Here is a 22,460-nt window from a genome sequence, read left to right on the forward strand (position 1 = left end):
TTTCTAAAAAATTATATACTTTTTAGAATGACGTATTACAGACAACAAAAATCTTTCATTTTTTTTTTTCTTAAGAAATTATATTCGGAACTATTATATGTTCAAGGTCTAATATTGAAATAATTTTCTTTGACTTTTGTCAATAAAAAATTCATATGAAATGAGTGCATGACGATTCTTTGGGTGCTCACATTTAATTAGAATCCCACCGAGAAGGAAAGAAAACCTCAAGGTTTAGGACAATTTAAATCAAACTTGGCTAAAGATGCTTAGGCCCAAAAATTTAAAGTGTTAACTCCAGCCCAATTAAGGATGAGCAAACTATTAAGACATTGAATTCGTGGGAAATAATTTTCGATATCTTCTTTTGTTCTGTTGCATTTCACTTCATGTTTTAGTATCTTAATTCCCAATTCATTCAATCTTGTAATTCGCTAGAATATAGGTAACGAAATGATTCAAATAGATTTCAAAATTTCAAAAGCTCGGTAAGTTGACTTGCTATGGGTTGGAAGGCAAGGAACTCAAAGTGCCACACGTTACTGATTTTTTAAGGCATTTCTTACCGCAAAAGCTACCGTAACTACTATTGTATTCATCCTTTTATGTATATTAGATCGAATTTATTCGATTTCTAAAAAAGGTTATTAACTCGTAAGGAATTGTTTGAAAGTACTTTTAAAATAACTGAAAATGCTTTTAAAGAAAATATTTTTGGGTTTCAAAAGCACTTAAGGCCATCTTCAACCGAATGGTCCAAAGGGCCAGAGGGTCGAAAATAGCCCGAAAACCGTCTCCAACCGAAGGCTAGGCCAGAGGGCTGTGGAATCTAAGAGGGCCCCACGGAATCGAAAAGGGCCAAAGGGCTAGAGGGTTGGGCACTTCCAGCTGGCTAGATTTTTTTTAAATGTGTCGGATTTTCTGTCGATTATAACCGACAAGAATACATTCTATTACTTAGTATAAATGTATTACTGTTGGTTATAACCAACATAAATTCTTAAGAAAAAATTCAAATGCAACGGCTAGCTGACTAGCTGTTGCATTTGAATTTTTTTTTTACAGTTTTATTATTATTTTCTATATACAAAATTTTTCATATAACTTCTATTTTTTCCTATAACTTTTATTTTACAAAATTTGTTTCATATTTTTTTTTAAATTCCATTTTTTCCTATAACTTCTATTTCACAAAATTTATTGTATTTTATTTTAAATTCTTTTTTTTTCCTATAACTTCTATTTCACAAAATTTGTTTCATATTTTTTTAAATTATATTTTTTTTCCTATAACTTCCTAAGCCATTATACAACATTAAATTAAATTAAGTAACATGAAACAACATTAAACAATATGAAACAACAGTAAATAACATTAATCAACATACAAATTATACAACATGAAACTTAAACAACATTTTTAAAAATAAATTATGTTTGACCTTATGGCTTTTTGGCCCTCGGTTGGAGACGGTTTTTTTTTACAGGGTTAAAATGAGCCCTTTAGCCCTCGGTTGGAGATGGAGGCAAATATGGTCATGTACTGTTCATTAAAATATTAATATCTTGAAGGATCTTTGAGGACCAGAGGGCTAAAACGAGTCATATGGCCAGCCATCGGTTGGAGATGGCCTAATATGCTTCATGGAAGCACTTCAAGTGCTTTTAAGGATTCACTTGCGTTTTTTACTAATGATTGGTTCCAACAATACTTTTACAAAAACATTTTTAGTCATTTTAAAAAAAATTCCAAACGAACTATAGTTTAATGAGGAAATTTTCACCAATGATTGTGAATGACTAATTTTTTTCAAGCTTTTCGACCTTGGTTCCGTAGGAACAAATTAGAATAATTGGGAAACAAAACCGTATAACCTTGTGTTTTCATTTTGATAGCCAACAATACATAAGACCATCTCCAAAATAGATGTCAAATTGTAAACATAAAATTTAAATTTGAATGCTTATGTGACACTTTGATTTTTTTTTAATTTTGTTCACCAAGCCATATGTCAAATTTGAATTATTATTATTACATTTTAACTTTTAATATTGTAATATGTATTAAAAAAATAATAACGACAAAAATATTTATTTATCACTAAAAATAGATTTGAAATTGTTGTCAAATTTGACAGCAACTACCTTTACTGTTAATTCATATCATACCATTGTTTGGACCCAAAATATCGGTTTGGGCCGAGTTTAGAGTTGTTCTCGGCCCAGAGGCCGTACTTAGGAGTCGATGGGGGTCATCCGGTTGATGGGCCACATAGCCAAGGTCGCCCGTGTCCCATTAGGAATCCATGGGTAGTTGAATCCTGATACGAGAAAAAGTTTCGACAAGATAAGGATGTTGGAGTTTGGGATTGAATGCGGCCTAATAAGGGGGTTGAGTTCAAAGTCCTAGTAGGAGTAGGACTGGGCGAGATAAGGTTGGATCGGGGGAATGAGTTCTAATCCGAGTATGGTTGTGATTTGATTGGAAGTAGGTTGACTAGTATAAATAGAGAGATGATGACATCATTAAGGTATATCCAATTCAACACACAAACTGCCATGTGCAAACCCTCACTTTCGCGAAACCTTTCAACAATCTTGAGATTTTTATTTCCTTTTCCGTCGACACATCTTCAGTTTTGATAAACATCAATGTGAAGGCAACCGGTGATACCTTTAGTTTGGATAAACAACAATATCACCGTAGAACCAGCCGACTGCGAAACACCTTCAGTTTGGATAAACAACATTGCGTCGAGGTCGACTGGTTATCTATCCAAGTCTCGGTTGAGAAAAACTTTCGGGTCTTTATTGGCAGAGGTCATCTCATTAGCATGTTCAACGAGGCAAGTTGTTATAGTTTACTAGGGCTCGACACATTGAATGCCGAGTTGTTTTATGATTGGATACTCACAAGTAAGCTTTAGAGTTCAGCATTCTTATGGCCGAACCACTTTCACTATCAAGACGCACATTTGTTTTGAGTACTTGTGCCCATATAGTCTGGTGTCGATTTGACGTGCTTATACTTTAACGAATATAATCAATATGATCGAATTCGGCGGCGACAATTTGTGAACTTCGCAGAACTAGCAGTCTTGTCTTCAGGCTCTAGAATCCGAAGGCCGGGAGTGTTCCTTCCTCAGCCGCAATCGAAAGATCGAGAAGTCATCAACGCATCCAACGCAACATCAACATATTTTACTCCTCGGCCGACGAGTTGGCACGTCCTCATACAACTAAAGGACGTAGTTAGCTCATTAGTTACTCGGCATGCGCGCTGCATAAGCTTTGTAGTTTTTAAGGTCAACGACCATATAGGAATGACATTTTGTTGATGTTTTACTGTTATTGCTAATATAAGTGAAGAGGAATTTACTTTAGTTGGTAACTTATCTTCTAGGTAAAAAATGCATGATAAATTTGTGTACACGTTGAAATTATTGGTAAGAAGAATATATTTGTGTACTATTTTATATTCATATTCTCTCCTGCCTGCAACATTATTAAAAATGTCGCATTCTCTCTATAAATGCCAACATTCTCTCTTTAAATGCCATTTTATTTTGTCATGCAACCTGTCTTTTCTACCTACAAAATTTTAAAAAGTGTTGCTATTATTTTATTTACATGATTTTGTTGCTCAGTATCTTTCGTTTTCATTTTATATGGAGTCCTGCCCATATATTTAATTTGTTTCCATTTGTGTTGAAAAAATCAGATTCTTTTAGTTGAAGCTATCCTATGGGAATTAGGAATATGCCATAAGGCCCGTTTAATAGGTTAAATGAGATAAGGCATTATGAATAATATTAGATTAGTAGGGACACGTGAGATAAAATTTGTAATCTATGTACAAAGATATGTTAGATAACCCAAATGATTCATAACCCCTCATATATGATATGTTTATTTCACATTTTGACATAATAAATAAAGAACTTGACTTAAATCCATTGTACTTGATTATAACCTATTCAACCAGTTTACCGTACAGACCCTAAAAGCACGAGGGTCCTCCATAGCTTTCAAGTTTATTTTTGATTGGACATGAGAAAATGAGAAAGAAAGAGAAGGAAATTGAGTTAAAGAGCATGAAATTCTCAACCAATGAACAACTTTAAAATAATTATAATAACGTTAATATTATTGGAAAAGAAACCTTATTATTTTATAAATGTTCTTTTATAGCTTTCTAATTTCATTTTTTAACATACATGTTGCAAACGTAGTATAAATCTTTTAGTTATCAAAAATACCCAATTAAGTTTTAATTAATTATTATGAAAAATTGGAGTTAATTAAAATTGAATTTAGAACGGGACATATAACGGAGAGGGTTTTAAATAATAACAACCGAAACGTTTTCAGTTTATTTCTATTTTAGTTAATTTCCATCTCCCTTCTCTTTCTTCCTAAAGTTTCCGGATTTCTTCATTTTGTTGCAAGAAAACGAGCAGCCCCGCTCCAACCGGGCCTTTCTCTCTCCTCCTCACCTAAATGCACGCCAGATATTGGAGTTAGGGACACCCTGTCACCCAGCACCCAAGATCTCAAATTCTCAATGCTTATAGGTCGGTGACAGGCCAAAATATCAAAGATCTAAGGAGGAGGACCAACCAACCAATCAGATCTTTGAAATTCCTCTGATTTTTCCATCTGGGTTTTGCTGGGCTTATGATGGGGTGGAGGTACAGAGCTGGGTTGTTCCTAATTGCTGCTGTTGTTGTCATTTGGGTCACCTCTGCAGAAGTTACCCAGGTTTGTCCTTTCTTCTACTCTTTCCAAATTTGAAAATATGCAATTTAGTAATTTAATTTTAGAGTTTTGGGTCAAATTTGATTCATGGTAATGCATTTTGCATCTGATTTGACTTTTGCTGATGGGTTTTGTGAGTTATTTGGGTTGGAAATGATTGGAATTTGTTAAGGATTTGTACCCAAGTGATAAACTTTATTAGAAGATTGAATGTTAGCTTGAACTTGTTTAAGACGACGTCGTAGTGCTTCACCCATAGAGGAAACGTAGTGAAGATATTAGTTTATTTGTTGTTCACGAGTTAGTAGGGATCAAAACATTAGTAAGTAAAGGTTGTTCTTTTCCTTCGTTTTCGTCCTGTTGATTCTTTGCAACCATGGGGTATAACTAATGGTTCTGGGTTTAACCAGCATAGCGAAAAGAAAAGGTTTTGTTGGAGGACAGCCGTTAGAAATGTTAAATATAGCATATTCTGGAACAGAATAGAAATAGCATTCAAGTGCATAAGCGCAGTTATCTGTGGTGCCTTAGGGACTGAAGGACGCGAAATGCACACCAAGATTGAACCTTTTTTGAGTGTTGTGCCTCGGCTTAGTTGGTTGACACTGAGTTGAATCCGAACATTCTATGTTCAACTGCTTTTGCGTCTCCATGCCCTCATCTCTATCTTAGTAATGAAAGTTTTGATTGATTAGTTAGTAAGCCAAAGTTTGTTTTTTAGTTACTGAATTGAGCTTGGTGTTCATGTGGTGGCCAAATAAGTGATGCTTGATGTGCATTTAAACTAACCTAAATACTAGATTAATTTAAACCAAATTAAACTCACAAGCGCATGAATCAATTGTAGTAAGATATGCAAATACGAGGTCGATTCCATAGGGATTTCTTTAGTACTAATTCAGCTGACTAATCACGCTAGACTTAATCAAATAAATAAAGGATAGATTGAATTGAATAATTGATTAAGACTAAAATTAACAATTAAAGTAAAAGAAAATTAATTAAAATAAACACACAACAGAAAAATAATTTGAGAAACAGTGAAGTCTAAGTTATGAATCCACCTACCACTTAGTACTACGGTTTGGTGGTACTCATTTTCACTTGGAAGTGAGAGGTTTTAGGTTCGAATCTCGTGGATGGTGAATTCGATACCAAATTAGGTTGCCCATTGTGTGGCTTAGCCGAACTCCCCCTCCCCTTAGTGTAAAAATATCGATGTACTAAAAAAAAAGTTATGAATCCACCAACAACAATCGTACTTACTTTTCCTACAGCAAACTACTATCCCATTACCATGCCAATGTTAAAGGTTGTTCTTTCTAAAGTAACCTGTGGTCAGCCATCAACTTGTGTATCTCTACATGATAACTAAATCCTATTGGTTAAACATACAATTAAACACAAAAATTCCATAGAAGAACTATGTCAACCAAGTAGGACTAGCTTGATATTGGTTATCCTCGCTAGTTTATCTACTCTTCTTAATCATAATTTCAGTAAACCTTATTGATTTGTCTAAGTATCTAGATGCAAAATTTCTAAGGGTGATCAATCATTAGAAATCTGAATCTAGAATGAAATATGCCTAAAGATTAAGAACATACAATGACATAGAATCAATTAGCAATTAACAAAGTACTTCTCAAATATTCATGTCATGGCTTCATCATAACTTTAGAAAATAACTTAGTTACAACTTACACATATAAATAAAAATAAAAGAAAGATAGAACCAGGAATCCATGGCAAGGCACGTACTCTTCTTCGCGAATTGCGGTGATGGTGAATGGTGTGGTATGTGGTTGCAGTCATATAGAGAGAGCTTATGACGCCTTATATATACTAGAAAAAACCCTAAAAGATCTGGTAGAAACTCTCCTAAAACAAAACAAATTCCTAAAAAATTAATGACGCCAACTAGGAAATTATCCTTCTGGGAAACACATAACCTGTGTTGCATGCCAGATTTGGGGTTGATTCCGCTTCTGGAAAATTCTGGAAAAATAGGAAAATTGTAGCTCTATGTCTTAAGCTTTCCAAGCATAAATTGCACGTCACTAGGAAAAATCAGGAAAGCCTCCAATTTTTCATTCTCCCACAGCTGCATAGTTCTGACAGGAATGCAACTTCTGCGGGAATGATTTACAAAACTGGAGTGTTTGGCTCCATGGAAAAATATGAAAGCTGGACACAACGATCTTCAGCTTCTTAGCTTTCTCCTCCAATTGGCCTTACATCAAAATTCCTCCAGAAAGTCAAATTATCCCCAAAAACGTTCCAAGTGCGCAGAGTAGCTGAAATTAAGCAAAGTAATAAGGCTCTTTTAAAATCAATTTCTTAACAAAACCTAGGGATAATTGACGTAAAAATATAGGAAATAATGCACCTATCAATGCAGCTCAAAATTCGGGCTGCTTCTGAAAAGCTACGCTGAATTGAACCCTTTTAGCAGATGATTGTGAGTGTTATCTAATTGCTTCAACTGAAACCTTTCCCCTGAATGGTCGGATTTTAAGCTGAAAATTTGTCACACGTTATAGAAATTCTTTGATTCAGTTCTTTGATATGGCGCATTGTCTTAACCTATATATTTGATAATGCTGTGCACAGTTTGGTTCTAGCTGACCAATATTGTGACTTCTGCAGGGTATATTTACGGACTATAAGCAGCCATTTGTAGTAACATATCTCGGAGCTTCTCTTATGGTAGTTTACATCCCAATAGCATTCATTAAGGATTGGTTGTGTAATTTTCTAAAACGCCGCTCCTCTAAAAGTGATAAAAATGCAGAAAGCAGCATGAATGAGTTTTCTGCTGGATTTAGTTCTACTCTAAAACTCAATGGAGTGAAAGACTTTGAATTGGAAATTCATGGGTCCTTGACCAGAAAAGACAGTGATGCAGACCTTTCACCTCATGCAGAAGAACAGCCTTTGGTTTCTAAATACAAAGATGATTTAAATGTGCTGAAACATGATAAAGAGGTTACTACGAGGCAAATTGCTACTTATGGGTTTTACATTGCCCCTCTCTGGTTTATTACGGAGGTAAGGAACTTCCTAAAGCTACTTTGTTCAAGAATATTTTCCATTGATTTTTAGGTGCTGTTGAGTCCGAGACGTGTTTAACAAATGAGATATGTTTCTTTGAATTGATAATTCAAAATTATTGTGAAGGACGTAAAGAAGATTCTTATTGATTATTTTTTGTTGTTTCAGTATTTTTCAAATGCTGCTCTTGCGCGTACAAGTGTTGCAAGTACAACAGTATTATCCTCGACGTCAGGACTCTTTACTCTTTTTGTAGGTGCATTCTTGGGCGAAGATTCTTTAAATGTAGCAAAGGTGGTCGCTGTCTTTGTTAGCATGGCTGGTGTAGCTATGACAACTCTGGGCAAAACATGGGCTACGGATGAGTCACAACTGAGTGCCGCGTACGTATAATCAGTCAATCTCTGTTGTCTACGTCAAATTTGTCATAACTTACATTATATTTGTCTCTTTTTTTATGGAAGAAAAAAGATCTCTTTTTACATAACAATGCCATTATATAATATCAAATTGCTCTTTGTAATGCATGTTTTGGGATTGACAGTTAATATTTTTGTTCAGCAACGGGAAACGCTCTCTTGTTGGAGATATGTTTGGTCTTCTCTCAGCCATGTCATATGGTCTATTCACTGGTTGGGAGATATCCTTTTTCATTTTTTCATTTACTCCTTGGCACAAATTTTTCATGGATTTTTTTGACAATAATATTAACATTCATTTTATTCTCAATGCTACAGTTCTTCTTAAAAAGTTTGCGGGTGAAGGAGGAGAAAGGGTTGACGTGCAAAAGTTGTTTGGGTATATTGGATTGTTTACACTTGTATTGTTATGGTGGCTTAGTAAGTGTTGCTAAGTATGAATGATTCCTTTCAGTTTTTCTCCTTCGGACTCTGATTTCCAGAAATCAAGCAAGGCACAATGCTAGCTTGGTGGAAACATGAAAGTGACGGGCAATCCATCACTTCTTTGATTGAATCAGACTCTGATTTCCAGAAATCAAGCAAGGCACAATGCTAGCTTGGTGGAAACATGAAAGTGACGGGCAATCCATCACTTCTTTGATTGAATCATTACTTTCTCTAATTTTTCTTTTATTTTCCAGTTTGGCCGTTGACAGCATTGGGCATTGAGCCCAAGTTTATGATTCCTCACTCTGCTAAATTGGAAGAAGTTGTTATTGCCAACGGCTTTATTGGAAGTGTACTCTCTGACTACTTCTGGTATGTTTAAACAATCAATTTTCAATCTGCGATTCACACTTGCGTTTTCACAGACTTCTTGTTTTAATCTTCCGCTTTTCTATTTGACCAATAAGTAAAAACTTCTGACAGGGCACTATGTGTTGTGTGGACAACTCCACTCGTTGCCACCTTGGGCATGTCGCTCACCATTCCCCTTGCTATGGTTGCTGACATGTTCATCCATGGCCGTCATTATTCAGCAGTTTACATACTTGGTTCTGTTCAGGTATGATGCTTTCATGAATAAGCATTATATTTTTGAATTATTTAGCATCCGTAGTTACTAGTGAAGTACCTTTGTTAAACTTCTTTCCGGAAGGCGCTTGGTTTCAGCATTTCACACTCACCTTTGGAGACAATGATCTCTCACTAGCAATATACGTATTCGAACTTATGTCCTGTTGCATCTATGAACCCTTTTTGTTGCTTCTGCAGGTATTTGCAGGATTTGTAATAGCTAACCTTTCGGATTGGTGCTCGAAGAAGTTGGGATTATAGCATTTTATCGAAGACTGATTTGTTGGGAATCCTGATTCTTTTATGGAGCCTTTTTCTCTCTTCCGTTCTGATCGGACTTCAAGTTGTTGAGTTTACGAGTAGGAAAGTTTGTCTTCAATGTGGGTCGGTTGGTTTGTGGAGAGGGAGAGAAGGCACTGAATATAATTGTTTTCATCATACTTGTTTTTTCACCATCAAAGTAAAATCTCATTTCACGCACTCTGCCAATGGTTGGTTGGTTTTTTTTTTTTCTTTTATTTTCCCCTTCTTTCTTTCTTTCTTTCTGTATTCGTGTTGTGTTGACTACAGATCGCTTTGTTAACGGGTCACCATCAACAAATCATTTTGTAAGCGGGTGGACCTGTTAACAAAGCGTTTGCTAGTGGGTGGACCCGTTAACAAAACGTTTGCTAACGGGTGAAGAATGGCCAATCCGAATTTGAAACACTTGTTGACAAGTGAACGGTTAACGAAAGGCTTGATTTTAAAGCTCTTCTAAGGTCATGATTGACTCTTTTAAGAACAAAACAAGTAATTACATCTTCAATATATCAAGTTGAATGCAAGAAAAATTGAAAAACAAGCCCAAGGTCATAATCTAGGTTTGTTGACTCTGTGTTTGAGTTACTAAAAAGTTTTACATGAATTAATCGATCATTATCATAATGGATCTATCAACTCCAAATTGATAAGCACATTACAAGAAAACTTGACAATAGTATCTAACATTAGTTTTCTATAATGAGGCGACTTAGGCGAGTAAAACTTTATTAGTGAGTAAATTGTTGGATGCTGGATATTATCTTTACTCATCTCATTTGTCACGTATAAGTCTTTCTCCTGTCTTATTTTGTACAACTAAGTGATATTGTTAAATTTTTAAGTGACAGAGCCACAATTTTTTGTGAATAATTCACACTATGCTTAATATTTCGGGTACTTACGAAAAAAAAAAATTTCGTGTACAATTTTTTGCAATGTCACCTACATTGAGTAAAAACAGAATAATAAAAAAGTTGGATTTCGAATGATCAACACGTGGCGTGTTGTCATTGCTGCGATGTAGAAGAACGCACTGCACACTACGGATTCAATCAGAGTAAACAAGTACGGACCTGATTTCGCCGGCACAACAATTTAGCAAATTCCGTAACACCAGATCCCTCTCAACTCTCTCTCTGTCTCTCTCTCGCACATTTCACACAAACACTCTGAAACTCTCGCAAACGCTCTCTCAGTGTTTCGTTATGGCGCGGAGCTGGAGATCCAATCCGGTGGTTCTCGTGCTTTTCCTACTGTGCTTTTCGCTCATCTCTTCGTCACTCGCAATTTCTACCGAGTACGATTGAAAAGTTCTTCTCTTTACCCAAACTAAATACGATGCATCGACGATTTCGAAATTAATTTTCTTCAAATTTCTAATTAAATTATCTGTTGCAGCTCTGCCGACGGATACACCATTCATGGCCGAGTAAAGATCCCACCCAGTAAGTCTTTCAATTGAATTTACCTTCCTGTTGATTGTATTTCTTTACCCTTTTGTTTTACAGAAAAGTTTGAAAACTTGTGATTTAGCGTGCAGTTTTGGTGAAAATTTCGTGTTAATTGAAACAAATTGTTAGTTAAATTAATTTGATCGGTTCGGGTAGTTTGTGAAAAGTCTTAAATTTGATTCCGAATTCGAAAGGAAGGGTTAGGCTGTGAAATGTCTTAAATTTGATTGCTTTGTTGTTGTATTGGGATGAGGAGATAGATGTAAACTGATTAGGGCTTGTGGAATAGGACTGGTTTCGTGTTAATTTGATCGGTTCAGGTAGTTTGTGAGGTTAAGGATTTTTACCCTGATTTTGGATGAGTGGTTCCAGTGTGGACTGCTAGCTAAATTTGTGTTAGTTCTAGGAGGGTTAGTAGTCTGAATTACGCTCTACACTTAACTTACCGATATTGAACTCTAATTTCTTCCAAGCAAAAAGTTGTTGTACGTTTCATTCTGGTGTGTATAACTCACAAATTTTGTATGCAGGTCTCGGGGTGAAAGGGTTTGCACCTTATGGAAAGATATCAAATATCAAAGTCATACTAAATGGTGGTCAAAATGTTACCTTTCTGAGGCCTGATGGATTTTTTTCATTGTATCCTATTTGGTTATCTTGATAAGTATATTTCTGATGCTGTCTTTGTATGTGCCTTGTGTATATGTGTATGATATTTTATCCATTCCATTCATTTGCCCAGTGCACAAGGCTCCCGCTTTACGCAGGGTCTGGGAGAGGTGAATGTCGGCTAGCCTTATCCCCATTTATGGAGAGGCTGCTCCCAAATGTGTATGATATTTTATCCCCTAAGAGAAAATCAAGACATGATATATTTATTATTATGTATACCATCTTTCCTTAACATGTGTTCTTAAAGCCATAATGTGCCTGCGGGGACTCATTTGATTGAAGTGTCTGCGATAGGCTATTTCTTTTCTCCGGTGAGACTCTTCTATATAAGTGCCTCTTTTATACCTCTTGAAATGAAAGTATCACAAATCTGATATCCCCATGTTTTCATTTTTGTAAAAATGTTAAGGTCCGAGTTGATGTTAGTGCTAGAAACCCAGGCAAGGTTCAGGCAGCACTGACTGAGAATAGGAGGCCACTGAATGAGTTTGTTTTGGAGCCATTGAGAGAGGAACAGTATTACGAGGTTGGTTTCATTTTTCTCATTCTTCTTTATATGTTTCACCACATTTCTGTATTGTTATGAATTTTTCACCTCATGTCATGTTTGTTTCATTGCAGATAAGAGAACCCTTCTCCATAATGACTCTTGTAAAGAGTCCCATGGGACTGATGGTTGGATTTATGCTAATTGTCGTGTTTCTTATGCCGAAATTAGTGGAGAACATGGGTAAGTGATCTATGCTTGGTATAGCTTTTTAAATTCCGTCCACGGGATTAAGGCTCTGATTTTCTTTAGAGTTTACTTTCATCAATATAATCCATAGGGACTCGCATGCCTGACTTCTGTTCTGAGAGCTAGGGCATATAGCTAAAACATATTTTCTTACCTTACTCAAATTTTGACTTATTACTCGTTAGATGACTGTACATAATTAAAAAGTACTTGATTGTTACCTTTTAACTTCTGATTGTTTACTTCTGTATGTGGATCGCTTGTGGTTTCATCTCGTCCAATGATACCAATGAATGCCATCTGTGTTGATATTACACATGCCCTTCATATTCATCCCCTTTTTTTGTCTTATCATGCCTGTTTACGGTAGTATACTTTGGTAGTGTATACGTTTGTAAGAGTTCCTCCATAAGTATCCTTTATATTGACCACAGATCCCGAAGAAATGAGGCGAACACAAGAAGAAATGAGAAACCAAGGGGTTCCATCGCTGGCAAGTTTGTTACCTGGTGCCGCGAGGAGTTAGAGAAAGATGGAGAAGTAGGAACCCTCTCTGCAATGGAGGACTTATATTTTCCTGTTCAGAAGCTGGGAGACTATCTTTATGGTTACGAAAGAAATTCCAAGAAATATTACGAATTGGTCCGACTTTTTTTCTCTTTTGGCTATGATCGTTCGTAAGACATTTTTGTTTCTGTATTTGATGCTTTAGCGTCGTCTTTGATTCTATAAAACGTTTTGACGATTCAGTCTTGTGCTGCGGACAAACCAGCCGGTCGTAGTTAACGGTGTTATTAATTATTGCTTACTCCACTTGCAATTCAATGAGAATAATGTTTGGCAGATGTCCAGTATCACATTATTTTTAATTTTATGACGTGTTTACTTACCAGACATTATTCTCGTTACTTTTATGACGTGTTTACTTACCATAAATAAAATAGAAATCCTTGCGCATTATTCTCATTCCTGAAATATCAGGGCTTGTTTACTCAAAATAGAGGTGAAACTCGGATTTTAGAAGATTTTAAAATCTTAATGTAGTCAATTAAAAGATTTTAAAGGATTTTAAAATCCATCCAAATCTAAGTGTATTAAAAAAATTAAGATTTTAGAGGATTTCAATAAGTTGTGGGTTTTGTGAGATTTGAGAGCAAAAAGTATATATAACCAAGACTAAAAAGAATCCAACCTCACAATTTCAAATCCTTCCACCACAATCCATTTAAATTCTTTAAAATCCATATAAATTTTGTATGAGTCTTTAATCCTCTTAAATTCTATAAAATCTATCACTTTCAAAATCCTTTAAAATCTTAGTTTGACTACACCTCCCTCCCGTAGGTTCGGTTCTTACGCTTTGCTTATTTTTTGCCACAAAAACCACCGCTTATTGTCCGGCTTGCATGTGTTGAGCACTTCACCAGCGCAATATGATATGTGAATTCAAGACAGTGTCACTGTACCTGCCATCCAAAGTCTGGATCAATTTCCATGTAAATTAAATAATTTAGAATATAGCAAATGATGAATTGCCTTAGTGGTTAAAACTTTTCTCTTCAAACCGTTGCGTTTCGGGTTTAAACCTCCCTCCTCCACTTAATATAAAGCGTAGAATATATTATACATTAAAAAAAATTTAGAATTTTCTTGTAAAAAATGAAGACTCATAAAACTTGGAGGCCCAACATTAAACTGAACTGGACCACTCAGACGCCCAGACCTAAGTCGTCGGCCCTAAAAAGTAACCGCTCCAAATTTCCAACCAAAGCTCTCTCTCTCTATCTCTCCGAAATTTCAAAATTTAGATTTCAGTATTTAGATGCCTTCCAAATTCTGCATATAATCTGATACGTCATTTTCATAAATCCCTGTCCGAATCATTCTCATAAATCTGCACCTCCAATATCTCGCCCAAATCATTGCTCTGGTCTTTTCGCGGTCTCCTCTCTGCTGATTCGGAATCGGAGATGGAGGGTTTGCCGACGACGACGAAATCAGATCGGCGATGGCGATCGAAGCCCCTGCAGACCTCCAAGCCATCCATTCTCATGGCATTCTTCTCCTGCGTCGCTTGGCTCTACGTCGCCGGCCGGTGCGTTTCAAAATTGTTTCCAAAAACGGACTCTTTCAGCTTTGATTTTTCAAAATTTACTATTCGAATTCAAATTCCTGAGCTTTCTGTTTGATCTGATACGATTTAGTGGTTCGATATCGTGTTAAGAGTTAATGGTAATTAATTATCAAAGTTGATGACTTGTTGTTTGGGAAATGCAGGTTGTGGCAGGATGCGGAGAACAGAACAGTGCTTTCTAATCTTCTAAAGAAGAACTTGGGCCAGGTTTGATTTCAGAAATATTTTTATTCGAGCGATATTTTGTAGTTATTTGATATAAACTATGGGAGCGGGATTCGAACTTGGGTGTAGAGTGGAGCACGCTGCTCTTTTGTTTCAAACTTTAGTCTAAAAGTTTTGCATTTTTCAATTTTGATCCCCAAGTTAATCCAACCGGGCGAGATGAAAAATTGCGAAAATTGGTGAATTTTGTCTTTAATTCAATATTACTTCTGTAATATTTCAGAGACCAAAGGTTCTTACGGTAGAAGACAAGTTAGCAGTGCTTGGATGCAAGTATGCTCCTACTTTTCATTTCTCTTTATTCGGTTTATTTGAGTTGTGCCTAGTTTTAGTGTCGGAAATAATGGTACTGATTTATAGGGACCTGGAGAGGAGGATTGTGGAAGCTGAGATGGACTTGACACTGGCCAAGAGTCAAGGGTACCTCAAGAACCACTTGCAACAAAAGGCGTCTTCTTCTGGCCGATTGCTTGCTGTTGTTGGAGTTTATACTGGATTTGGTAGTCATTTAAACCGAAATATGTTTAGAGGGTCTTGGATGCCTAAAGGTCAGTTGGAATTTCTGATGGCAATTTATATAGATTTACCATGTGTTCCTTCTCTGATTAAACTTTATGCTGGCATCGCTTGAATTCAGATTAAGTGTTGATTCTCAATCTTTTTACTTAAGACTCCTCTGGTTTGAGTTTTAAGTTTCATCCTATTAAAATAGTCCCTTTGTGAAAGTCAAGGTATTTGTCATAATCCCATAGTGCTCATTCAGGCACTCCCATGGCCTGTTTTGACTAACGGAGGCTAGAATAAGTTGTACGGTACGAATCAAGTTAAAGCTGTTAGATATGCATACTAAGACAATCATTTTGGTGTAGTTATTGGGTTATATCAGGCAGCAATTGCAGGTTAACTGAATTGAATTTACCATGGTAAACACCCAGTGTTCAACAACACCTGCGTGTATGTAGCTGAGGTGGTGGATAATGTGGATTCGTGATTACTGCGGTCATTTTAAGGAAAAATTAAACTTGTTCACTAACAACTATTGGACATTCCTATTGGCCTTGGCAGGTGATGCTTTGAGGAAGCTAGAAGAAAGAGGAGTAGTTATACGCTTTGTAATTGGTCGGAGGTTTTTCCTCTCACTTTAATCTCAATGTTAATAGTAATACTATGCTTTCCTGATTCTTATTGTTCATTTATTTGCTTGGTAGAGTCACTATACTAAAGTGTTGTACCTGTGGTAGTTATGGGCACACTCTTCACATAATCTTTGTGCTTTTAACTTGCAGTGCCAATCGGGGTGATAGCTTAGATCGGAATATTGATAAGGAAAGTGGTTCGACAAAGGATTTCTTAATTCTTGTAAGCAATACAATCTCAGGGTTACTAAAAACATATCTGTTCAATCTTTTAACAAGACTGTAGTAGCCACACAATTGTGATATTATGGTACATAACTTGTGATGCCAATTAAATGTATGCGGGGAAATTCTTTAGCTAAATTTTTGGAAGTCAGTTTATTGGATGCATAGTGGAAGTTATGTCCATATGTTGTGATTAGGCTTTTATTGTATTACGTTGAATATTTTTGTTTTTTGAACAAACGATATTATCCACACTAAGGGGGAGGGGGGTGGGCTTAGCCTCGCAATGGGCTAGCAATAATGTGGTTCAAATTCGCCTTTGGCGAGAATCGAACCTAACACCTCTCACTTATAAGTGAAGAAGAATATCACTAGACTGTAGTACTAAGTGGCTTATTACGTTGAATGTTTGTTAATGCGTAATAACTAAAAGTTCAGCATCTAATTATAATTGTAGGATTCCTCTTATATATTTGATAACTTGGATTTTATTGACAAGAGAAAGGCATAGTTTGAAACTGTAACATTATCATATTAGGAAGGTCATGAGGAGGCTCAGGAAGAGATGCCCAAGAAAGCAAAGTTCTTCTTCAGTACTGCGGTTCAGAATTGGGATGCTGAGTTTTATGTCAAAGTTGATGACAATATCAATCTTGATCTTGGTAGAACTTCTATTCTGATAAACTTATGAGAACATTCAAGACTAGAATCAACTTATTCATCAGAACTTTTCATACATCATTTAAAATATCTTTTCTTGACCAACCACAGAGGGGCTAATTGGACTTCTTGAACATCGTCGTGCTCAAGATGGTGCTTATATCGGATGCATGAAGTCAGGAGATGTGATTTCTGAAGAGTATATACTTTACCATCCTATGCCTTCGTGCAGCTTGATATTGTATTCCAATTATATATGTAGATCTTGTGGTCTGTAAGGTTATACAAGTGTTTTGATCTGCAGGGGAAAGTCTTGGTATGAACCTGACTGGTGGAAATTTGGGGATCAGAAATCGTAAGTGAACGAACCTATGGAAGAAAACATCATCTAGTGGGTATTTAATACTTGGTTATGTGTTGATTACTTGATCCAGATATGTGCGCACACACCCACGATTTGGCTCTAGTAAAGCGCCAACACACGGAGGTCATTTGAGTTTTTTTTAATCGTTACAATGGAAAGAAATCCGATGGCCTAAGATTCACTTCGTACTAGAGCCTCTGCATATCTAGAGAGAGATTGTTTTTGTCTGTGATCTTTTGTAGAATTATGTCATGGCTGGACTGTTAGTCCAGGATAAAACATTCTCAGTTTCACTGTTTTAATGCTGACATGTGAAAGAAATATAACTGTCCAAGAGCGAGTTATGCTTAATATTAAAAGACATTGACAAGTTTGACAATTCTGTATTTATCTGGTAAACGTGTACAATATACTGACAGGCTAAGAAGATTTTCGTTTAAATTTGACAGTTCTATGTACTGGTAGATTTGGTTTATCATTCTTACCATTTCTCTCCCTTTCAGGTACTTCCGACATGCAGGTGGTTCCCTCATTATACTATCCAAGAACTTAGCTCAGTATATAAACATAAACAGGTTTGTTCTCAGTGCTATAGCCGGGGGAAAGGGCTCTCAATGTTATCAAGTATGCTTAGGTTCTATTGCAACGTGGCTTGGGAGAGTGAGTTTGTTGGACTTATTTATGCATTTCATTATCCTGCGATTTATTTCTGTTTCCTTTCGTATGCAGTGCATCATTGAAGACTTATGCTCATGATGATGTATCAGTGGGTTCATGGATGATGGGTATCCAAGCCACTTATATAGATGACAACCGCCTTTGCTGCGGTAGCATTAGACAAGGTAAATTTACTCCATCCGCTGGTTTCTTTTTATTTTTTGTACAAAAATATCACCTATCTTGCCTGAACTTGCCTCAGTTTTAGTTTTAAATAGATTGTGGGGAAATAATAAAAGTATGGATGGCTTTCAGTCTACTAGCTTGAAAGAAAATATTAAAAGATAAAGCAAAGGACACTTTAGATTGATATTAAAGTATATGCTTAAATCGTCCCCTTGACTTGATGGATGCATCTCGTGTTGACAATTGCCATTTAACTCTTCCAACTTTCCAGATAAGGTGTGTTCTTTGGCTTGATCAAAGCGGATATAAATCTTTCGGTAGAAGACAAACCTGATCTGGACATGCAATTTTTACTTGACCATGAGAAGGGTGTTTGAATCATCATGTTCATACTTATGTTCAACTGAGGGTGCTGCGAGGGTCGCAGAGGACGTGCAGAATCATTCGTTTTATGTGTGAAGATCGGCTGGAATTTTTAAACTGCCCACTGCAGTGGGAAATAGCTGTTGAATGTGAGTGATAGCATGGACACCTTGTAGGATGAACTTTATGCGTTCTTTACTCAGTGAATAATATTATAGCTTCACCGTTCTTGAATTTGTACTTGAAATTCACAACGTTGATAAAGCTATAAAAATTGGGAACCGCCTCGCGGCGAAAACTTTGTTGAATGAATGCTCAATCGTACAATTCACATTCGGAAAGTGAAAGCCTATTTTTTTCAGAATTGCATAGGAGAGAAAATTGTATATGCCCTAATTCTACATGGTATGATACTAAAGAATTATGACAGTGCTGACAGCAGGATCTGTTTCAAGTAGTTGCAACCTGCTGCTCTTGAATTGCAAGAGGTACGGCAGGTCTCCACGTCGTTCCATCTGGGCTGTCCATAAGAGCAATCCCCACGGCAGCTAAATCTTTTCTAATTGTATCTGATCTTTCATACTCTTTGTTCTTCCTCGCTGCATTTCTTTCCTCGATTTTTTGCAATACTTGATCTTCGGTTAACTTTGCACGCTTCAAGGCTTTATCCTTCAGCTCCTGCAGAATCTGTAGCATAAAAATAGTTCACGCGTTGTAGAAAGAAAAAAACCGTATTCAAAAGAAAAGATAGGTGTTCTGCGATAAGCCCAAGGAACTCATAGAAGCATCGGAGTACAGGACTTGTCACAGAACCCTGTCTAGATTTCTTGTGGCACCGACGACTTCTGTACCTCCGGGTAGCTTGCAGGCATCAGTCCTAAAATGCTCAAAACATTCTTAATTATCTTTCCCAAAGCTGCCAGCGACTCCATCCGCAGTTCTTGCCTCTTCCCCTGTATGAATTTATAAATTACAAAGATCCAGAAATTTGAGAAAGAAGTAGCAAAACAGGGTATAAATCTATCTCATTAGTGAGAAATAGGAGCTCGGGTTCAATAAGCTTTGAATCCTCATTTGGTATGTAGTACTAAACTAACCCTAAATTATTTGTATCAAAAACAAAACCGGCATCCTAAACATAAAAAAGTTTCACATTCAATCAATTTCAATCGCAAGTTAACGGGTGTATCATCCATACCTTACGAGTATGTAGCAGATCATTGATAGTTTTTAATGGGTCTGATAGTGCAGCCAAAACAACAGGAGTGTGAAGATCATCTGACATTGACGTTACGAAAATGTTATAGAAGTTATTGATGCTGTTCAGTGTATCAGGAGGGATGGTATCTTTCAGGGTTACCCCATTATTCTGGCTCAGAGCACTTTCACAATCATGTAATGCCTGCAACGAAAAGTAAATTTGATCAAAACAAAATGAAATCAACATATTAATCGATGATAAGTAAACATCAAATTTAAAAATATCTGTATAGGTAAAAAGTTCTAAGCATCCTTCGAAATCCTGTTGGCATCTAAAACATATTATTGCAAATATGCAACTACATCTGAAGAAGCACTGCAGATTGAACCTGACAAAACATCAACTGTGATCTACAAAGTTCAGGTGTTTCAATCTGCATTCGATTTTGGGTTGGACAAAGGGAAAGAGAAAGAGAGGTTTCTTCTATCCTTCACCCAGACAAGTGGGATGCTAGGGTACCTGATAAATGTAGAAAATCCGGTCTGAAGCACTTTCAAGCAGCGCATCAGAGTAGTTGATCGGAGACTGATAGTGGGTCCCTAACAAGAAAAGTCGCAAAGCCAATGGATGGTAGAGGTCTATAACCTGGAAGAAGAATAATATATATTAGAAACGTAATCAGAATGACTGATTCGTAAAGCTAGAGTACTGATCCGTATAAAAGTTGGGGCAAAAATTCTCAGAGAAAAAAAATGTTCTGACCAATGTAAACAGTATGGAATGCCTTTTACCTGCCGAATTGTGAAGAAGTTTCCAAGGGATTTGGACATTTTCTCTGAGTCAATGGTGACAAAACCATTGTGTATCCAGTAGCTTATGTTACTGTGGTTACATGCAGCACAACTCTGTGCAATTTCATTTTCATGGTGGGGAAACACAAGGTCCATCCCTCCACCATGTATGTCGAAAGAGTAACCCAGATAAGCAGCACTCATTGCACTGCACTCGATATGCCAGCCGGGTCTACCAGGGCCCCATGGACTGTCCCAGAAGGGTTCTCCTTCCTTTGCAGACTGCAAACATTCAGAATCCTCACCTGATTAATTCCTTCCCAGTCGTAATATTAACATATTTTACAACAGTATGTGTATATGTGTGAACAAGCAAATGAATGCTTTATAGTAAGAACATGAAACTTCTAAGAACAAGGCAGCTTTGTCGATGTAAATAAAATGATAAAGATGCCATCTCTGATATGGCAAGCTCATACATTATCATCATTTTCAGTGAGTTTACAGACACTACCTTCCACATGGCAAAGTCACCAGGATGTTTTTTCCTTGAATCAATAGCAACCCGCTCACCAGCTCGATTATCTTCTAACTTTCGCCCAGATAGACGCCCATAATCTGGGAACTTGTCAACACTAAAGTAAACATCCCCATCAACACTGTACCCATATCCATTTTCAATAATCTGCTCAGGAAGCAAATCAAGAAATGGGTAAGAGAAAGAGAACCCTGTTTTGAAAATTAATAACGCATACAAATACAATTATAAGTTTATAACAACTCCACCAAGGTGCTAAAAGCCTAACGTGACACTTTTAATAGATTCTGAAGCACAGGTGGAAAAAAATACCTGCTTTATCATATCAAGGATCTGTGGCATGTGATCGGACACTCGTGGTTCCACCGAAGGAGGCAGGCAATGCAGACAGGTCATATCTTGATTGAACTCCTCGCAGTAGCGCCTGCTCAAGCTGATAGGATCCTCCCTCAACTCATTTGCTCTAGCAATTATCTACAGAATTTGAAAAGTGCATTCTCAGCTATCCTGTAATAATACCAATGTGGAAAGTAATCGGTACTGGGCATCCAACTTCCGTAACATAAAATAATCACGCCGCGTCAATACATTTAAGAAACACCAAACAAACTCACAATTGGCATCCAAGAACACCAAACAAATTGAACAGGATGCATAAACATACCAAAGGTAGTATCAGTCGAAAAGTTTAAATTCCAAACAAACTATTCAAAATTCACACCCATAACCAAAGCCCGAATCTTTCGTAACTGGAAATATTCAAATTTGGGAAAAGAAACTTACTTTGTCATCAACATCTGTGAAATTCCGAACGTATGTGACTTGATATCCCAAATGCCTAAGATATCTGCCTATTTCCCAAAACAATGTCACTAAAATCAGCATTTAAATAGACGCAAATCGAGAAATTGAACTAATTATATAGAAATGGACCTGTAGAGAACATCGAATGTGACGTAGACGCGCGCATGGCCGATGTGGCTGAGATCATAGGCTGTGACTCCGCACACATACATGCCCACCTTCCCTTCAATTTTGGGCCTGAAAAGCTCCTTCTTCCTGCTCATTGTGTTGTGAAGCCATAGCTCCGACGATTCTGGACTCTCCGGTTTACTGCCGCCGCCGCCTACAATAGACGGCTGAGAGTGGCTGGAAGTAGCCACGCAGCGAATTCTCCTATTGGGCTTCAATAAGCTGTGGAAACGCTGCGTTCCGAGTTGAATCTTCCGAGTCGAGTATGGGAACAAGGGTCTGTAGAACCTGAGCAGAGTGCTCATCTTTGCTCTCCGTCAGTGAACGTTCCCGTGAGCGAGAGAGAGAGAGGCGCTGTGTTGGCGCTTTATCTACACAAAGCGGGCCAGTTTGTTTGGGCCCTTGGAGTTTTCTGTCTTTGGGCTTCCACGTTTCAATGGCTCTGCCTCCATTTTATATTTTCTCAAATAATAGGCTAATTTATTGTTTTCACGACGACGACGAAGTCTAACATTTTTCACTTACATATGAATAAAAAATATTATTAAATCTTAGT

The 22,460-nt window shown here is 36.9% G+C and overlaps 4 protein-coding genes across 8 annotated transcripts; 3 read left to right on the forward strand and 1 right to left on the reverse strand.

The window, feature by feature from the left end:
* The first annotated feature begins 4,136 nt into the window (after positions 1–4,136).
* LOC103424762 (uncharacterized vacuolar membrane protein YML018C-like) lies at positions 4,137–9,770 on the forward strand. 2 transcript variants are annotated; one of them, XM_029094616.2, is made up of 9 exons: positions 4,359–4,761; positions 7,408–7,467; positions 7,553–7,809; positions 7,981–8,195; positions 8,374–8,444; positions 8,550–8,651; positions 8,915–9,032; positions 9,144–9,279; positions 9,489–9,770. In XM_029094616.2, exons 3-9 carry the CDS (start codon positions 7,561–7,563, stop codon positions 9,549–9,551), a joined length of 954 nt encoding a protein of 317 aa, XP_028950449.1. In that variant the 5' UTR covers positions 4,359–4,761; positions 7,408–7,467; positions 7,553–7,560; the 3' UTR covers positions 9,552–9,770. The 2 variants fall into 2 exon arrangements, with proteins under 2 accessions (XP_008361079.1, XP_028950449.1); XM_008362857.4 differs by having other exon boundaries at positions 4,137–4,761; positions 7,408–7,809.
* Positions 9,771–10,589: 819 nt separating this feature from the next.
* Positions 10,590–13,297, forward strand: LOC103424763 (ER membrane protein complex subunit 7 homolog). The gene is made up of 7 exons (XM_008362859.4): positions 10,590–10,890; positions 10,992–11,038; positions 11,575–11,683; positions 11,964–12,027; positions 12,126–12,242; positions 12,338–12,446; positions 12,887–13,297. Exons 1-7 carry the CDS (start codon positions 10,799–10,801, stop codon positions 12,976–12,978), a joined length of 630 nt encoding a protein of 209 aa, XP_008361081.3. The 5' UTR covers positions 10,590–10,798; the 3' UTR covers positions 12,979–13,297.
* An 807-nt stretch (positions 13,298–14,104) lies between these two features.
* LOC103456225 (hydroxyproline O-galactosyltransferase HPGT3-like) lies at positions 14,105–18,743 on the forward strand. The gene is made up of 12 exons (XM_008395900.4): positions 14,105–14,547; positions 14,730–14,793; positions 15,035–15,084; positions 15,172–15,359; positions 15,877–15,937; positions 16,098–16,170; positions 16,711–16,834; positions 16,944–17,031; positions 17,137–17,187; positions 17,700–17,771; positions 17,926–18,038; positions 18,311–18,743. Exons 1-12 carry the CDS (start codon positions 14,423–14,425, stop codon positions 18,331–18,333), a joined length of 1,032 nt encoding a protein of 343 aa, XP_008394122.1. The 5' UTR covers positions 14,105–14,422; the 3' UTR covers positions 18,334–18,743.
* Positions 18,677–22,266, reverse strand: LOC103456226 (cysteine--tRNA ligase, chloroplastic/mitochondrial). Of its 4 annotated transcripts, none has more exons than XM_008395901.4 (9): positions 21,866–22,266; positions 21,716–21,779; positions 21,245–21,406; positions 20,909–21,079; positions 20,395–20,676; positions 20,123–20,248; positions 19,601–19,804; positions 19,254–19,355; positions 18,677–19,089 (listed from the first exon to the last, which is right to left on the reverse strand). In XM_008395901.4, the coding sequence occupies exons 1-9, from the start codon at positions 22,207–22,209 to the stop codon at positions 18,853–18,855; spliced, it is 1,692 nt and encodes a 563-aa protein (XP_008394123.3). In that variant the 5' UTR covers positions 22,210–22,266; the 3' UTR covers positions 18,677–18,852. The 4 variants fall into 4 exon arrangements, with proteins under 4 accessions (XP_008394123.3, XP_008394124.3, XP_028949660.2 ...); XM_008395902.4 differs by having other exon boundaries at positions 21,716–21,783; positions 21,866–22,255; XM_029093827.2 differs by having other exon boundaries at positions 21,245–21,439; positions 21,866–22,254.
* Between the last annotated feature and the right edge of the window lie 194 nt (positions 22,267–22,460).

The sequence above is a fragment of the Malus domestica genome, chromosome 15 (genome assembly GCF_042453785.1).
Source record: "Malus domestica chromosome 15, GDT2T_hap1".
Classification (NCBI taxonomy): Eukaryota; Viridiplantae; Streptophyta; class Magnoliopsida; order Rosales; family Rosaceae; genus Malus; species Malus domestica.

Bases quoted from the DNA above. Each gene is read 5' to 3' on its own strand.
- LOC103424762 (XM_008362857.4), top strand. From the start codon at position 4,678: ATGATGGGGTGGAGGTACAGAGCTGGGTTGTTCCTAATTGCTGCTGTT. The intron at 8,445-8,549 runs GTTGGGAGATAT...TCAATGCTACAG, and splicing joins GTCATATGGTCTATTCACTG to TTCTTCTTAAAAAGTTTGCG. The intron at 9,033-9,143 runs GTATGTTTAAAC...AACTTCTGACAG, and splicing joins GTACTCTCTGACTACTTCTG to GGCACTATGTGTTGTGTGGA.
- LOC103424763 (XM_008362859.4), top strand. From the start codon at position 10,799: ATGGCGCGGAGCTGGAGATCCAATCCGGTGGTTCTCGTGCTTTTCCTA. The intron at 10,891-10,991 runs GTACGATTGAAA...TATCTGTTGCAG, and splicing joins TCACTCGCAATTTCTACCGA to CTCTGCCGACGGATACACCA. The intron at 12,028-12,125 runs GTGAGACTCTTC...AAAAATGTTAAG, and splicing joins TAGGCTATTTCTTTTCTCCG to GTCCGAGTTGATGTTAGTGC.
- LOC103456225 (XM_008395900.4), top strand. From the start codon at position 14,423: ATGGAGGGTTTGCCGACGACGACGAAATCAGATCGGCGATGGCGATCG. The intron at 14,548-14,729 runs GTGCGTTTCAAA...TGGGAAATGCAG, and splicing joins TGGCTCTACGTCGCCGGCCG to GTTGTGGCAGGATGCGGAGA. The intron at 18,039-18,310 runs GTAAATTTACTC...CCAACTTTCCAG, and splicing joins CTGCGGTAGCATTAGACAAG to ATAAGGTGTGTTCTTTGGCT.
- LOC103456226 (XM_008395901.4), bottom strand. From the start codon at position 22,209: ATGAGCACTCTGCTCAGGTTCTACAGACCCTTGTTCCCATACTCGACT. The intron at 21,080-21,244 runs GTATTTTTTTCC...CTTCCTGAGCAG, and splicing joins TCCTTGATATGATAAAGCAG to ATTATTGAAAATGGATATGG. The intron at 20,677-20,908 runs GTAGTGTCTGTA...GAATGTTTGCAG, and splicing joins GTGACTTTGCCATGTGGAAG to TCTGCAAAGGAAGGAGAACC.